The following is an 18,325-nucleotide window of genomic DNA, read 5'->3' as shown; positions in this document are numbered from 1 at the left end:
GTTAGAAGCCTGTTGTCCCTTGTGTGTCTATAAAGAACACAGAATCACTGTCATTAGAGTGAGCACATGAGTTCGTCCACCAGCCTTGTTAAACGGCCACAAGGGCAGATACATATACCGTGCGCCTTTCGTGATAAAGAGCTAACACTTAATTTGTGCACTGTAATCTGCTGTCAGTTGATTGAGCACTTTCCTTATCCACCCTGAGCAACCACATAGCTAGATCTTCTTCAGGATGATCTGTCCCCAGCTTGGCCCTTCAGATCTTCCAACACTGTACCCATCACTGCTGGAATTGATTCTTGTCACCTTGCTGCTGGTCATTTTGTTCTTCGCCTTCCTTCCACCTTTCTCAAAGGGAGCACATAGAGAGTGTAGTTGTCTCATCAAGTATATAGAGAATTGCATACATCAGGGATAAGGGTGATTAGAGGTGGGGATATTAGGCAGCCTCAAGTTCCATCTTTGATCATATATGACATTTGTTAGCAAAACAATGAAGCCAATGATACAATGTCTGACCTTTTAGAGGGATAATGTTGTACAATAGTATTGTCCTTTAATATTGTAAAGCTATGGGGGGAGAGGCAACTTTCAGTAGCCGGTGTCCATGTAATACTTTGTAGGAGAAGAGGTTAGGATGGGGAAGGGTTAGACTGAGATAAAGCAAGTGGAGAGATGTGGCACATATAGTTGAAACCACATTTTTCTGGTTCTTTTCCCAGATTCTGGTGTTTTTCTTTGGTTTTTAACTGCTAAGACTATTTTTTGCTTCTGCTTCACTCCCTGAACATTATCTTTGCCTCAAATAGCAGGCCAGTTTTCAGCTGCTGTGGTTGGAGAGTGCTTTGAAGGCCACAGAGAGAGGTTTGAGGCAACCCTTGTGACTTTTAAGTTGTTCACTCCTGCAAGAACCTTGGCTAGGTTAGAATTCCTCACAGATGCTGGAGGAGAATGTAAAAAATGAGAAATTGTGGTCGTGACTAATGAAGTGATACAGTTCCACCTGTGAGATGCCCCTCATATCCAGGAAAAAAAGATCAAAAAGTGAGCAAAAACATAACCATGAAAGCATCGCATGTCCCTGTTCTACAGGATTCCATTGTCTGCGCTCTGCCGCAAGGTATTTCCTGTTCTTATGACAGGATAAGGTTTAATATTTTTTTGTCAGATTAATCTGTTGTAGTCTTTGTTTGTTTATGTATTGAAGACAAAGGCACATTTTCCTCAGGGCACTGAGTAGAGATTCTTCCATAAGCTTTGCTATCTCCTCAGCGCAGAGTTCAGTCACTCATCCGTGCAGCTGAACGCAAAGGTTATGGGTATTATAAAGCCCTTCATAGAATTATACTCCTGGAAGCATAGAAGGAGGCTAGAAGGACAAGGGCCATCACGTAAAGGAGTCAGGCTTGAAACTGCTGAGCCTGACTTTGGTTTGCATCTCCACCTTTCATCTGGAGGCACATTCAAGAATATTGCAACATCAGAAGGAGAGACAAACTGACTCTCCCGTACATGGGAGGGGTGCAATTTTTGACTCACTGTGGAGTCTGAGCAAGTGGGTGTGATGATTTAAAACTACTCCCAGTTGGAGCTCCTTTCGTGTCCCATGTAGTTGCTCACTGAGCAACTTCTTGTTGTTGTTATTTCTTAATTTTTTAGAGGTGCAGACATGATTGTTAGCATATTTAAGATTAAAACAAGCACATTCTTTCTGAACCTTGCCACCATGGCTGTTCATAGCAAAAAGCAGAGCTGTAGATACATTACAACGATGATGGCGAACCTCTTTCTTATAGCGTGCCAAAATTGTGTCTGCATGCATTATTGCGTGTGTATGTGTGCCCACACCAATTCAATCCTCCCCGCCCATCTGTGCATGCGCGCATGACCCCCCCCCAAGGCTCCGGAGGCTTTCCTGAAGCCTGGGGAGGGCAAAAACAGTCCGTCCCCCTGCCCACCTGGAGGCCCTCTGGAAGTCGGAAATGGATTGTTTCCGAACTTCCTGTTGACCCACTGGGGCTGTTTTTCTCCCCAGGCTCCAGGAAAGCCTCCAGAGGCTGGGGAGGGTGAAAAATGGCCCCAATGGGCCAACCGGAAGTTTGGAAATTATCTGTTTCTGGCTTCCAGAGCTCCTCTGGAGGGCCGGGAGAGGCCATCTTGACCCTCCCCAGGCTTCAGGAAAGCTTCCAGAGGCTGGAGAGGGGGAAAATGGCCTCCCCCAGCCCTCCAGAAGGCTGAAAATTAGTTGGTCAGCGTGGGCATGCACGCCAGAGCTGACATGCCAATAAATATGACTCTGTGTGCCACCTTTGGCACACGTGCCATAGGTTCGCCATCATGGGGTTAGAATATTGGGAAGCTTCGTTAAGAAATTCATGGGGAAAAAATTATCACTGTTTTTAGGCTTACAGAGGGATGCAGCTTCAGATAACACTCATTAATGAGGGCATTGCATAGTATAGGAGGGTGGAGGCTCACAAGGTTAGGATGCTGGGCTGACAATCAGCAGGCTTGCGTTCAAGATCCATTGTTGCTGCAGGGTGGGATGAGCTCCCATCGCATGCTCCAGCTCCTGCCAATCCAGCAGTTTGGAAGTAGGTGACTGCTAGTAGATAAAGGGGTGTACCATTTCAGTGAGCAACTACATGGGACACGAAAGGAGCTCCAACTGGGCATAATACACCAAAATGCTTTTGACCTGGAAAAATAAGAAGAAAATTGCCTGGTATTATAGTTAAAGTGAAGTGGTGTGCAACATACTTCAAGCCGTAGCTTCTGATTCTGGTTTATCACTCAGAAATACTAGTTGATAGTTTGAATGTCTGGGCAGATTGTGGTTATTTTTCACAAACTAACTGACTTAGTAACATCTGAATTGATCCAGTATAGGTAGTCTTCAGCTTACAATCATTCATTTAGTGACCGTTTGAAGTTACAGTGGCACTGGAAAAAGTGACTTATGGTAATTTTTCATGCTTATGACTGTTGCCGCATCCCCATGGTCATGTGATCAAAATCCAGATGCTTGGGAACTGGCTCATATTTGCGATTGCTGCAATGTCCCAGGGTCATGTGATCCCCTTTTGCCACTTTCTGACAAGCAAAGTCAATGGGGGAGCCAGAACCGCTTAATGGCCATGTTATTAACTTAACTGCAGTGATCCAGTGAACAACTGTGGCAAGAAAGGTCGTAAAATGGGTCAAAATTCACTTAAGAAGTATCACGTTTAAGAGCAGAAATTTTGGATCAATTGTGATCATAAGTCAAGGCCTACCTGTATGTAAAACCAAAGGCTTGGGGGGGGGGACCAAGTTCCACAATGCTGCTGAATGGCATTTTCTCCCTCCCTCCCTCCTTCTCTCTCTCTCTTTCAATCTCTCTCTTTTGTAATTCTCTCAAAACTTGTAACAAAGCACTAGGAAGTTTTGCTCCCTTCCTCCCTGCTTTCCATTTCCTGCCTTATCTTCCGTTTTCTTGATGGCTATCAGGAAAGAGATATTCAGTTTGCTTCTCTCATTTTTTTCTAGGTAAAACCACAGAGGAAGTCTTGAAAAAATACCTGCAGAAGGTACGCCATCCTCCAGATGAGGTACGTCTGGTTCTCTTTATATAGGGCATCTATTTCTGCAAGTGTAGCGAAATATTGTTGATGCAGAACGATGTGCTTAGGTTGCAGATTTCAGGGCAAAAATTGAACTGTAACAATTAGTGGTACAGTATGCTGATTAACTATAGATTGCTGTGTAGCTTATCTCTTTGGTGGATGTTTCCCCAGAATACCAAAGTGGCTAAATTTATATTGCACTAAACTTAAGTGCAATGAATTTGATCTTTGTTTAGTGTGTGATATGAACCCACCATTAACTGTTCACACACAACGCTGCCATTAAGTTTGGTTAACAAAATGCAACAACCCCCCCCTCCCATTTTGCCCTTGGTTTACAGTGAAGGCCAAAGTGTCCTGAGGAATTTTGCTGAGACTGGGAGGAGAAGAATCACTGCAGATCAAGCAGATAATACTGACTTAGATGGTCAATTCAACACATCCTCACTTCCACATGTAGCTTCCTCTCATTTTAATGCTGGGAATGGCAGAAGCAAACGAACTTCTTTTAGATGTATCTATTACCAAGGAGATCAGTAAGATAGCAAAACTGTAACTTAATCTTCCTATAGACCACTGTTTCTCAACCTTGGCAGCTTGAAGATGAGAGGACTTCAATTCCCAGAATTCCCCAGCCAACACTATGACTGGAGAACTCTGGGAGTTGAAGTCCACACATCTTCAAGTTATCAAGGATGAGAAACACTGCTGCAGAGGACCAAGGATTCTGATGCTTTCTCTCCTAACAATTTCCTGCTTCTCTTTAGGATTGTACCATCTGCATGGAACGCCTCTCTGCTCCCTCCGGCTACAAAGGGCCACAACCGGTCGTTAAGCCAGAATTGGTGGGCAAACTGTCCAAATGTGGTCACATGTATCACCTTCACTGCCTTGTGGCCATGTACAACAATGGAAATAAGGTGTGTTCCTGGGATAGGAAGGCAGAGTTGCGGTGTATTGCTGTTCTTTGGGGAAAGACTGGGTAAATCACGAACCTTATTCAAGGATGAATAGCTAGCAGTCCTCATATTTAAAAATAAAGGCCTCGGGGGGTTACTGTGACTTCATGCCAATCGTGGTGTTTTGTTCTGCATTTGAAGTGGAGGAAGTCACAAGGGACAAGTTGGAGCTTCAACAAATCCAATTTGTTATATTCATAAGCTTTAGGGGAAATACATACCATAGCTTATTTGACTTCCTCTAGGACATGTTGCACATGCTGTAAGAAAAGTCTTTGTGCTGCTCATATTTAATTGTATTGTTGATTTTTACTGTATTTTAATCCTGGAAAACAACAGAGGTATAATAAGAATTGGTTCTCTGAATTGAGAGCACACATGGCAGTATTTCCCCGTGCTTAGAAATCCCATGGATGATTTCTAATGATCACCATCTAATAAATAGTATTTTGATTTTCCACTCTGTTATATTCCTTTCCTCCCCGACTTACGACCGGGGATTCCCCCTGTTGTCAGCCAGCAACAGCCATGCTGCGCCTTAGCCAATCAGGCGCGGCATGGCTGAAGGCGGGCTGATCTGCTCTCCTGATTGGTTCCTCGGCCTGACAGCTCTTCGTATAAATAGCTGTCAGGCTAAGGAACGGGTGATTCTCTCCTGTATTGCTCGTTGTAGTTAATTCAAATAAAATAGAGTTGGACGTTCCTCAGTGTGTCAAGCCTCGTCTTTCCCCACACTTCTTCACTGGCGACGAAGGTGGGATCCTTCTGAGGCGACGACCCTGACGGAGCCCGACCTCTACATACAGCCGCTTGAGTTCGCTCCCCGAGCCGCACAACTGCAAGCCGCTATGTCTTCGCTTCCCCCGTTCGCTCCTTTCGGAACCGACGGAAAAGGATGGACGGGATTTTTGGAGCGCTTCGAGTGCTTCCTGCGAGCCAACGGGAAAAGGGGTATTCCGATGGAGGAAAAGTGCAGTTTCTTCCTCAGTAGCTGTGGAACCCCGATGTTCAACGCCGCTCGGGCGTTGGCAGCCCCTTTACCCGTCCACGATCTCGACTGGGATACGCTGATGGCCAAGCTGAAGGGACATTACACCCCGACCCCATCGAAAATTGCCCGGCGGTACGCATTCCGTCAGTGCGTCCAGAAGCCGCACGAAGACGTCAGCCAGTTCCTCCAGTCCTTGCGGACCACAGCGATACCCTGCGAGTTCCCGGACTTGGAGGACAACCTGGTGGAACAATTTGTCAGCGGAGTCAAGGACCGCCGGCTGAGGAGGCGTCTCCTGGCTCGGCCAGAAGTCACCTTGGCCGAGGCGGTCGCTGAGGCACGGGCGGTGGAGTTGTCCGAACAATCCGCCGCTGAGATGGACCGCCACCCGTTTCCATCTTCCCCAGCGCGCACCTGCCTCATTGATCAGCTGGTGCCCATGCCGAGCCCGGCTGAAGAGGAGGAAGAGCTCGTGGCTCGCCTGGCAGACCTACAGAGACGCCGCAATCCGCGACCTCCGCGCCAGGCTTCGACAGCCTGCCTTGGCTGCGGGGGCAGCCACGACCGGTCAACCTGCCCATTCCGGGCGTCCATCTGCCGCCGGTGTTCAAAGAAGGGGCACTTGGCCCAAGTTTGCCGGGCTGTGCTGCCTCCACCACCACCCCAAGGAGCCACGGGCCAGCAGATGACAGCAGGACCGCAGCAGCCCCGCCGCCAGCCGCGCACGAGAGCCAGCTGCTACGCCGTGGAGCCAGGCCCAGCAGCCGCCCCTGCTGAGGCGATCTACCAGGCCTCCGCAGGTGCGGACAGGATCAAGGCGGCAGTCCTCATTGAGGGCGCGCCTTGCGAAATGGAGGTGGACTCCGGCTCGTCCCGCTCCATAATTGCCTGGGCTGACTTTAACAAACTTTGCCCCGGCGTCCTTAAACGCCAATTGACTGCCAGCCCCGTGGCCCTAAGAGACTATCAAGGGTCACTTATCCCAACCCTAGGCTGCTATACGGTCCGGGTTGAATACGGGGGGTTTTCGGGTTGCCTGCCAGTCCTAGTAGTTGAGAAGCCCCTCCCCGCATTACTGGGGCTGGATTGGTTCCCCGCCCTTGGTCTCTCAGTGCAGGGGGTGCATTCCATCTCAGACACGCCCCCTGACGTAGCTGCTGTCATCTCCGCCTACGCGGACGTTTTTGACGGCCAGCTGGGACTATACAAGGGCACCCCCATCTCTCTTAACTTAGATCCCCAGGTTGCGCCCATTAGGCTGAAGGCCCGCAGGGTGCCTTTTGCCTTAAGGGCCAAAGTTGATGAGGAGATTGACCGCTTGCTGGCGCAGGGCGTATTGGAGCCTGTTGACTACTCGCGTTGGGAGACCCCAATAGTGGTCCCTGTGAAGGCCGACGGCTCCATACGCCTCTGCGCCGATTTTAAATCCACCATCAATTTGGCCCTTCAGGCAAACCCCTATCCAGTCCCTGTCGTACAGCACCTGCTCCACTCCCTGGGGCAGGGCTGTATTTTCGCGAAACTGGATATGGCGCAGGCCTACCAGCAGCTCCCAGTGGATGACGAAGCGGCGGCTGTGCAGACTATCGTCACCCACCGAGGGGCTTTCCGTTGCCGCCGCCTCCAATTCGGCGTTTCCGTGGCCCCGGGGATCTTCCAGAGCCTCATGGAGCGATTGCTCCATGGGCTCCCTGGTGTTGTACCCTATTTCGACGATGTCCTGATCGCTGCATCCAGCCGCTCAGGACTCCTCGAAGTACTGGGGAAGGTCCTCGACCGTTTTAGGGGCGCGGGTCTCAAATTGAAGCGCAGCAAATGCTCATTTGCTGTGCCTAAAGTGGACTTCCTCGGCTTCTCCATAGACGCCCACGGAATCCACCCCACCCCTGCGAAAGTCGCAGCCATTAAGAACGCCCCCACCCCCGCCTCTAAGGCGGAGCTGCAGTCGTTCTTAGGGCTTTTAAATTTCTACGCGCCATTTTTGCCGCACAAGGCGTCACTAGCCGAGCCGCTGCATCGGTTGCTCGACCGATCGGCGGCCTGGCGCTGGGGCAGCCGCGAAGCGCATGCGTTCGCGGCTGTCAAAGACATGCTGACGTCAGAGGCAGTCCTAGTCCAATATAGTGACAGGATGCCCCTGACTCTAGCGTGTGACGCCTCCCCCGTGGGTTTGGGGGCTGTCCTGAGCCACGTCCTCCCCAACGGCTCGGAAGCCCCCATAGCTTTTTATTCCCGGACACTCTCTCCAGCGGAGAGAAATTACAGCCAGATCGACAAGGAGGCTCTGGCTGCCGTGTCCGGGGTTAAAAAGTTCCACGAGTACCTCTACGGACGGCATTTCACGCTCTTCACTGACCACAAGCCGCTCCTTGGGCTTCTGGCCGGTGACCGTCCGACTCCCCCCATTCTGTCACCCCGGATGACACGCTGGGTGGAGTTCCTAGCGGCATACTCGTATGCCCTGGTCTACCGCCCTGGCAAGCAGCTTGGGCACGCTGATGCCCTCAGCCGCTGCCCCTTGCCCGTCTCCGACCCTCAGACAGTGCCTTGCCTGTCTGTTTTGGCCATTGCAGACCTCGCCTTGCCGCTCTCTGCGGGCGATGTGGCGGCAGCGTCTCTGGCCGACCCCACCCACTCCCAGGTGATGACCTGGGTTCTGCGGGGGTGGCCTGGGGGGCCGGTGTCCGACGACCATCGCCCCTACAAGGCCAGGCAGCTAGAGCTGTCCCTTCACAGTGGGTGCCTCCTGTGGGGGGACAGGGTGATCATTCCACCCACACTGCGCGAACAGGTGCTGTCTCACCTCCATGAGGGCCACCCTGGCATAGCGCGCATGAAGGCGCTGGCGCGCAGCTATGTTTGGTGGCCCCATCTGGACGACGAGATAGCTACCTGGGTTGCCAGGTGCTCGACCTGCCAGGTCTCCCGTCCAGCGCCTCCGGCGGCCCCGCCGCGGGAGTGGGAGATTCCTCGCGGCCCATGGTCACGCCTCCACCTGGATTTCGCCGGGCCCTTCTGAGGCCAGGTTTTCCTGGTTGTGGTGGACGCTTACTCGCGCTGGGTGGAGCTCATCCTCATGACCTCCACCACAGCTGAGGCCACTGTCCGAGCATTAACGCGCCTGTTTGCCACCCACGGCTTGCCAGACGTCGTTGTGTCGGACAATGGGCCTCAGTTTGCGTCCACCGTGTTCCAGGAATTCCTGGCCACCCAGGGCATCCGGCACGCCCCAGTCGCTCCCTATCATCCGGCCAGCAATGGCCGGGCGGAACGCGCTGTCCGCTCGGCCAAGGACGCCCTTGGACGAATGGACAAGGGCGACTGGCCCACGAGGGTGGCTACTTACCTCCTGGTTCAGCATTCCACCCCGTGTCCACTGTCAGGGAAAACCCCCGCTGAGCTGCTGATGGGCCGGCGCCTGCGGACCACCTTAGATAGGTTGCACCCAACCTATTCTGAGGCACAGCCGAGCAACCTGGGGCCCCCTCCCCGCTCCTTCCGTGAGGGCGATCCAGTTTGGGCAAGGGCTTTCTCCGGGGATCTTAAGTGGGTGCCTGCCACCGTCACTTCTGTAACCGGCCCCTGCTCTTACAGGGTCCGGACCGCCGACGGTGCAGACTGGCGCCGCCACGTGGATCAGCTAAGGCGTCGCCAACCTTCGGATCCACACAACAACCCTGCAGGGTCGGCCTCTGCCATCCCACCACAAGCCCTGGGGTTGGCGCCGCAACCGATTCCCCCGCCGTGGCCGTTGCCCTGGCCGCAAGAAGTGCCAACAGAGACTGCTCCAAGCGCTTTCCGCCTTCCACAGCCTTCCAGCGTCCCAGCCCCCGTTGGGCTACCAGCTCCTCCATTGCACCCGATATTGGCCTTCCCTCAATCAGGCCAGCCTTTCCCTAGTAGCAATTCAAAATTCCCTGTCTCAAGCCCGCCAGCGGCCGCGCCACCCCGGCCCTGCCTACCTGCTCCTGAGTCTCCGCCTCCACCTCCGTCTGAGATAGGCCTTCAAGATGGCGCCCGGAGCTCCACTCCCTTCAGGGAGGCGCTCCCACGGACACCACCTCCTCCTCCGACGATCTGCCCAGTTCTGAGGCGTTCTGGGCGTGTCCGACGCCGCCCAGCCTATCTTAGCGACTACGCATGCTCCACTGTTACGCATGCGTCCTCGCTAGGGGGGAAGGAGTGTTATATTCCTTTCCTCCCCGACTTACGACCGGGGATTCCCCCTGTTGTCAGCCAGCAACAGCCATGCTGCGCCTTAGCCAATCAGGCGCGGCATGGCTGAAGGCGGGCTGATCTGCTCTCCTGATTGGTTCCTCGGCCTGACAGCTCTTCGTATAAATAGCTGTCAGGCTAAGGAACGGGTGATTCTCTCCTGTATTGCTCGTTGTAGTTAATTCAAATAAAATAGAGTTGGACGTTCCTCAGTGTGTCAAGCCTCGTCTTTCCCCACACTTCTTCACACTCTAATTGAGTTATGATTCTACGATGGCCCATCAGTCTGAAAATCTAATTATTAATGCATTGTTTGAGAGAACAAGATTCTCAGTCTCTGGTTATATGGCATTGTTTAGGCAGGATGTCTCTTAGCTTAACTTAACTTGCAACCATTTGATGAAAAAACCTCCATTTTAACTGTATTCACTCATGGAAAAAAGTGATCCATGGAAAGATGAACCAAAGCAGTTTAAAAAAAAATTAAAATACTCCAAAACATTGATCACTGTGCCCCCAGCCAACCAGACTAAAACACCAAATACAAATTTGCAATGAATTGTATAGCAAATATGCATTATCAGACACGAATAATTAATTACATTTGTTAGAGAGGACCCTCCTCCAACTCTATAGTAACAATAAATAATCACACCAATCTAGATCTTAGGGCTGGTGCCTTAGTTTTGCTTTCACCCTTGATCTACATTCCTTCTCCACAATAAAGTACTAAAAGATTGTTCCATTTACAAGGCCTGACATTTTTATGCCCTGTTATCTGGCTTTTGCTTGCTTCCTCTGTGTGTGTGTGTGTGTGTGTGTGTGTGTGTGTGTTACCCATTAAACTACATTGCCAAATCTTCCTTGATTTTTAAAAAAATATAATTACATTTCTAGTGCTTGAACAGGAATATGATTTTAAACAGACAAAAATCAACTCTTAACTAAGGGGGAAAAAAACCACCTTAACAGATGTGCGTTCAATCAGGCCACCATTTTCGAGCACATGTACATGGGGCTCAGATGACAGATCACACTAAACTTTATTTATTTTGGCTGTAGTTTAATGTATCCTGCAAACCATAGGGTTGGGCTTATTTTATTCTTGATTAAAAGATCAAAATTAAAAATACATGTTATTTTTGATTTTTATATTTATATTTATATCAGTGATGGGTTGCAGGCGGTATGCCCTGGTACGGGCATACTGGAGCCTGCCCGGACCAACGGGTACCGTTCTGGTACAGTGCTGTGGAGGGCCCACCCGCGCTCGTTACCTGTTCTTTAAAGCCTTTGGCACTTCCGCACAGGCGCATGGCACGTACAGCGCCTGTGTGACGCTCCGCTGAGCAGCTGGAGCATCACGGAGGCTTGCGGAAGCATGTCCGTGCCGTGCGCGTCCATATGGCGACGCCAAGCCCGGCCTCTGTGTGTGTATTTTGAGAGCGGGCATCAGAATTTCCTGTTTTAATGTGTGCCAGTGTGTTCACATTAAAAAGTAACAAAGATTATCTTATTTTAAGAGGAACAAACTAAAAAAAAACCCATCCAATTATGGCTTTTACTTGTTTGCTGCTGAGATCTATTGTAGTGAATAGATTTTTACTCAAATCAAAGGCAAATGCTGATACTTTGATTGAAGAATCTGGTTTTCCTGACTCAGAATTAAATTGAAACTGCCAAATTCATCATTTGGGGTCCATGGATAGAAAGAGACCCATTTCCAAATCTCCATTTAATAGTATTTTCAAGAGCTTAGCAGCTTCACTACTTTTCCCGGGGCTAAGAAAGAGGCTTTCTCTTGTCAGCTGAGTTCAAAACATTGCTGGACCTGTGATGATGGACTTAACTATTGAAGGAACATCTTTTCGCTCCTTTTTAAAATTCAGTTCTCGTGCTGCTTATTAAATTATATTCTCAAGTTACATTTTGAAAGATAACTTGGCTCTATGCTTAACCTGCAAACTATGGTTGGAAGAATCTACCACATGTACCATATTTTTCAGAGTATAAAACGCACCTTTTTCCCTCAAAAAAGAGGTTGAACATCTGGGTGCATCTTAGACACTGAATACAGCATTTTTTGCCTCCTGAAACCCCGCCCCCTTCACCAAAATGGCTGTGCATCGTTTTTAGGAGGCTTTCAGAGAGCTCCAGAGAGCTGGGAAGGGCAGAAATGAGCAAGAAATGGGGCGTTTTTTGCTCAATTTTGCCCCCCCCCAGTCCCCAGGAGCACTCTATAAGCCTAAAGGCTATCCATACCCTTTTTTGACATAAAACGGGCCTGTTTGTGCGAAAAATGGGCCATTTTTGCTCGTTTTTGACCCCCCCCCCATCTCCCAGGAGCATTCTACAAGCCTCCTAAGGGCTATTCATGCCCTTTTTTGGGGGGGGAAACGGGCCCGTTTTCGTGAAAAAATGGGCTGTTTTGGGGAGGTTTGCAGAGTGCAAAAACTTTTTTTTTAATTTGCCTCTTCAAAACCCTGGTGCGTCTTATACTCTGAAAAGTACAGTAATTTGAATAAAATGCCTGGAGGGGCTAATAGAGCAAATTGAGATGGGAGAGGCCAATAGAGCAAATTGAGATGGGAGAGGCCTTGCCTTCAATCTTCCTTAATCTACTTCTAGAGTTTTTTGAAAAATTAAATTTGAGGATGTATGAAGTTATGAAGCATTCTGGACAGTGAGATCTTATCTTTCTATTACTCTTTTACCACTTAAGTTATTTTATAGTGTTAGTAGTATAATTACATAATATCATCTTGATGGGTTTTTTTTTTTTTTAATTCTGTGCTGATGTCGTTATTTATGTTCTTTGCTTTTAGGATGGGAGCTTGCAGTGTCCGACCTGCAAAACCATTTATGGGGTGAAGACTGGCACCCAGCCTCCTGGAAAAATGGAATATCACCTCATCCCCCATTCACTGCCAGGACACCTTGACTATAAAACTATCCGAATAATCTACAACATTCCACCAGGAATACAGGTGCGATTCCTAGGCAGGGGTCTTAAGAGGATTGCAGTTGCAACTAAGATCATAGTGGGCAATCTGGTATTTAGATTTTAACTGGTTTTTTTTAAAAAAAATCTGCTCCTGTAAACCTTCTGTAAAAAGTGAAGCCTCTTTCAAACTACTCCTGGTGACCTCAGGGTCATATCTTTCAGTTTTCTGGGAAACAATATAGAAACCTTTAGCCACCAGCTTCTTTCAAGGTCATTTTGGCTTCCCAGGCTGGCCAAAGCATTGCCTAGAAATCTCCAGTCCATGTAGGCCAAAGCCAACTTAGTTCTCCGCCCTTACAGTCTCAATGACATAATGCCATTTTGCTGGAGCTGAATTTTCTTTAGACACATCAAAAAAGAGACTTTAGTTAATTTGTATGATGGTTGTCTCCGTTGGATGTGCACAGTCGTTTACCTAGAAAAAATAATTATTTCCTTTTTAGGGACCAGAACATCCAAGTCCTGGGAAGAGTTTCACTGCCCGGGGTTTCCCTCGACACTGCTACCTCCCAGACAGTGAAAGAGGCAGAAAGGTAGGAGGCATCTTAATGCTATAATAAATAATAAAAAGTGTGTCTTTGTGACAAGTCTAGTTACCAAAAACAATGTATTCTGTCTAGGGCACAAGTGTGTCATTGATTGACATTAGAGAGTTTCTTCTGAGCAACTTAAACAACGGTAGCTTATGTTGCTTTGGATTCTATGAAGAAAATAGAGGCCTAGAAAGAAAAGAGGGATCATATTCTAGTTGTTTCTAACCAACAGAGTAGTTGAGGGTGATGGAAGTTGCAGTTCAACACCTTGCACACACGTATCCCTCTCCCACCCACAATTGAGAGTAATTATATCTTAGCATTGGAGAGGAGGATCCAATTTGCCTAGGGAGAGTTTGCTTGTAGTTGAGTAAATAATTCAAAGCCAGTCAGAGGATGTCATGGTCTCCTCAATCTTAACCCAACATCTTCCCTTTTGAATCCTCCTTTCAATGTGCTTGACGTAATCAGGCGTATCGCCCTTTTGGAAGAGGGGGAAATAAACGCTTCTTTCTGTGTAAAACACTGGAAGAAAGTTTGAAGCAGGAGAGGCTTTTGGAGCCTCTATTAATGCTTGTAATGTTATTTCAGTTGTACAGATGTGCTTGTGGAATTTATCCATATCCATTGGGTAAATTTGCACCAGAATCCAAATGTTTGCAAGAACATCAGTAGAAAAAAAAATTGTGAGTGATTTTGCTTGGGTGATGTAAGCCCCTTTCTCATTTAGATACCCAGCTCTTCTAATATTCATCCATTTCCTCTGGCAGGTGCTGAAACTGCTGTTGGTGGCCTGGGATCGAAGGCTGATCTTTGCCATCGGCACTTCAAGTACCACTGGGGAATCGGATACGGTCATCTGGAATGAGATTCACCACAAGACGGAATTTGGGTCCAATCTCACGGGTCACGGCTACCCTGATCCCAACTATCTAGACAATGTACTTACTGAGCTGACAGCTCAGGGAATTACAGAAGAGAGTGTGATGCAGGAGAAGGACTGAAAGTGTGAGAAGAAAGGGGAAGGACTTTGTCCAAGGGAGGAGTGACAAGTATAGCAGCGTGTGCATGGATCAAGCTCCTCCCTCTTCCATTGTGCCTGCTCTGTCCTTCATCCTCCTACCGTAGGCCTCTTAAAAGGCTCAGCTGTGGCTATGCAGCAGTGGGCTTGCTTAAATGAAGAACTCCCAGGCAGCTCTCATATGTGGCCCACAGCACCTGACGTATAAAAAGCAAATAAACCTGGGAAGGTTTGTGTGTTCCTCTTCAGCATGAGGAAGAGTTTCCCGTTGAGACCTGAGGTTATATTAACCTCAGTACCCATAGCTACTTTAGCTTTGTATCTCAAAAACCAGGTTTCAGCCCTCTCTTGGATGCAGTCGCATCTTCTGTCCATGAACCATCAAGGATGGCTGTGGGCAACAGGCAGCTTGGAATGGCAGAATCATGTGCAAGTCAAAAATGTGGCTTTGTTTCAGAGGTATAGAACATTGAAACCAGCCCTCTCGTTGTTGTTTTTTCCTTCTTTCTTACCCAGCTAGGTGCCTGGTTCCATGTTGTCATGTCCTTGCTGCTTTTGTGTCATGGGCTCAGTGTGAGTCATGATATACGCTGTCTGCCGGTCTGGTACTTCACTCCCTTCCAGCTTCCTTTGTTGAGAGGCTGCATCTACAGTTCCCACCCAAGGTAGTTGAGCAGGAGGCCTGCTTATTGCTCCTTAGCAAAGTAGATTGGAAATTTGTTCTCTTGAATGCATTCCAAACTGGGTCAATGCATGCCAAATCTCTGAGGCCCACTTCAGTGTAGATGAGAGCAGAATGAATTAATTGCAGCTAGTATTTGAACTGAATGTGAAATAAGGGCAATAAATCTCCTGGGCCATGCCTGTCTCCCAAAGCCAAGCCCGGTTTTTGCTCTTGTAGCTGGGTGTGCTGGATCAAGCTGGGCTTCGGTTGAACGTGCCAACTAGCCCTCTGGGTCAGATCGCATCAACTGACTTCCCAGATCAATGCTGAGCTGTGTGTCCCAGTTTTGTTTGTGAATTGCATCATTGGGGAGGTTGTTCTACGTCTGATCTGTTTCTGTTGGGGGTTAGACTCAACAGAGATCAGGGGGACCGTGAGGGAAAGGCACTTCCTGTCTTTGTCCCCACAGTTCATGGTGGGTTCTTTGAACTTTCTGTATGGGGGAGTCCCCGGATACCAATTTGAATTTATTTACCTCATGTTTGGGGGATGTGTCACATATATTGTGTGTGGGTGTATGTATGTATGTATTTGCAATGAATGAGAAAGCAACTTTGAGGGTAGAATGTGTAACACAATGGTACTTAAAAGTTAGACCTGGAGGCTAAGAACTGCCATTGCCATTGCTATTGATTGCCATGGTATTAAAATAAGACAAACCCCCCCCCCCATTTTGAAAGGGCTAGGCCAGGATTAAAACCATGAGTCTGGTGATTGGGGCAGGCAGGATATGAATACAATTATCAATAGATCTATATTGTACATCTACGTTTATTTGATTTGCATATCCTTCACTCCTCACCGCTTTCATTTCCATTAGTCTTGAGGCACTATAAAGATCTCAACCAGTGAAGTGGGTCTAGATGATAGCATAAAAGAAATGAGCAGCTTTGTGGAGTTGACCATAAGCGTATCCATGTGGGTAATGACTGCAGCATGTAAATATTCAGGACCTCCCAAAGTTCTCATTTTTATTGGTATTCCCTTTCCAAGAAGATGGAAACACGCTCATAGGCTTGATTTTTTTCGAAAAGTCAAAGTATGTATCACAGTCTTCTCTTTTTGGACAGTCTGATATAGAAGTTAAAACAATATCCTGCTTGCTCTTTTCCTAGTTCTCTTCTCCTAACATTTAAATTCGTAAATCTTCACCATAGTAATATTCAAAAGGGCTATCAATAGTTCTGAAGCGTCAATCATAAAACTGAAATCCCCTTTGCAGTGAATAAATGAATAGAGCATTTCTCAGCTGGATCTGCAGTTTCATATATCTCGTCTTAATAAACAAGAATAACAAATTTTCCCTTTCAAGGTTTCTTAATACCACCTCTCCCTTGTACCAAATTTCCTCTATAACCATGGCATTCCTTCATATGCAACTTAATCTCCAAGATAAGGGAGAGGGTTGGCAAGATTATTTTCCTGCCACCAGCATCTCCCAATGGAAGGGAGTCAATTCGCTTTTTTCTTTTGTATTGTTTGGGTGGATTGGTTTCTTTTTTCAACTCTCCAGATTTTTTTTTTAATTGCATTGTAGCGTATAAGCAACCTGATGAAAGATTCCTGTCAGGAATGATAGTTTTTGGTTTCCAAGTTTTGGGTCCCAAAGCAGATTGTGTGGGCGCGCTGGTAGTGGGATAGGGAGCGGGAGGGAGGGATATGGGAGCCATATTGTATATTGTTTGTTGTTTGTGAACGGTGCGTTTTGCCCGTCTCTTAGTTTGTTGCCTTGCTTGAGGATGGCACCCTTGGGGTGTAACAATAAAAGGAAAATTCCACTGCCAGTTTGAATAATGTTTTGTGTTTGTCTTTTCTAAGTCTGTGCTTCTGTCTGTGGCTTATTTCTTTTTGTTTCAAAAGTGAACATGTACAGTTTACTTACCTGGAGAACTGGTAAGGGATGGGGACTGAGGGAGGTATTTTTTCAATCACAATAAATGTTGGAAAATCAGTTCAACAGAAACGAACAGAAGTTGTTCACTACAATGGAGTAGTTCTAAACTGTGTAGTAGAATATAATCATTTGGGGGATAAATCGAAACGTCCCACTTCAGTGTCAGAAAATGATGTGAATGAGAAAAAACAAAAACCAATTGAGTTATAAATAAACTTGGAACATATTTATAGAGAGGTTCATTGTCAAGGACTGTATAAGGCTTTCCTGAGGGTTTCCGTGACTGCACAATTAGCAGAAATCAAAGCACCTCTTTTTCCTCAAGCTACAGCTGTAATGCTGGAGAAATATGGGCTTGCAAAGTGATTACAATATCAAATGTGGGTCAGATGCAAACAAAATCCAATTCAGGAACCAGATAGAAAGAGACTGGCTTGAATTTTTTTTTTGTTCTTTTTGCTTTTTGAATAATTTTTAAGGCATTTTATAAAACTTGGAATTATATTCTGTTCTATTTGTTTCCTTGACAAGAACACAATATGCCAGACAGTCACACAGTTGCTGTTCTTACTACATTAGTTTTAATTATTGCTGTTAGTTGGGAGTTGTTCTCTCTCTGGTTGCCAAAAATATCGGAAATTAATGTGGAGTATCTGTGAAAATTCAGGAAAAAAAACAGGGTGGGGCTCCTTTGGGCTTTCAAATTGAAGAACAACTTTACAGCTGTTCATTCGTCTCCATGATCCTCTAGATCAGTGGTTCTCAACCTGTGGGTTGGGACCCCTTTGGGGGTCGAACGGCCCTTTCACAGGGGTCGCCTGACCATCAGAAAACACATATTTTCAAAAAAATATGGAAAACATAAAATAATTTTATGATTGGGGGTCACCACAACATGAGGAACTGTATTAAAGGGTCGCAGCATTTGGAAGGTTGAGACCCACTGCTCTAGAGACTAAATTCCCATTTTTTAATTCTATCATGATCCTCTCTACCAAATTATTCTACACATATTATATGAACATGAATCATGAAATGGGAGGATAAATAGAGTGTGTGTGTGTGTGTGTGTGTGTATGTATTGTGTCACAACCCCTGGTATGCCCAAATATGGGAGGGAGCATACTGCTTCCCTTTTCTGTCTTTCAGCTCACCCTAGGAGCCATCCAGGCAGAAAGCTATTTTTTATGTTGCCTTGTTACATTTGTGTTGCATTTGTGCTGATAAATAAATAAAGGGAGACTAGTATAGATCTATTTCAAGCTATTTAGCTCTCATCATCTAGCCATAGATACCCTTACTGGGAAGCTGATGAAAGCTAAATAGCTTGAAATAGATCTATACTAGTCTCCCTTTATTTATTTATCAGCACAAAT

General features: G+C 47.2%; 1 protein-coding gene across 1 annotated transcript in view; it reads left to right on the top strand.

Moving 5' to 3' along the window:
- The window catches only part of DTX4 (deltex E3 ubiquitin ligase 4), a 49,927-nt gene extending 34,213 nt beyond the window's left edge, over positions 1 to 15,714 (top strand). Inside the window, exons 5-9 of the mRNA XM_081939011.1 lie at positions 3,532 to 3,593; positions 4,376 to 4,528; positions 12,599 to 12,760; positions 13,221 to 13,310; positions 14,081 to 15,714. Coding sequence (XP_081795137.1) covers positions 3,532 to 3,593; positions 4,376 to 4,528; positions 12,599 to 12,760; positions 13,221 to 13,310; positions 14,081 to 14,314 — 701 coding nt within the window. The 3' untranslated portion in view covers positions 14,315 to 15,714. The remainder of the gene's footprint in view (positions 1 to 3,531; positions 3,594 to 4,375; positions 4,529 to 12,598; positions 12,761 to 13,220; positions 13,311 to 14,080) is intronic.
- Positions 15,715 to 18,325: the final 2,611 nt, after the last annotated feature.

The sequence above is a fragment of the Natrix helvetica genome, assembly GCF_964273705.1.
Source record: "Natrix helvetica genome assembly, chromosome: 1".
NCBI classification, from domain to species: Eukaryota; Metazoa; Chordata; class Lepidosauria; order Squamata; family Natricidae; genus Natrix; species Natrix helvetica.
The sequence above is the reverse complement of the archived record's forward strand: the minus strand, read 5'-3'. Positions and strand labels throughout refer to the sequence as shown.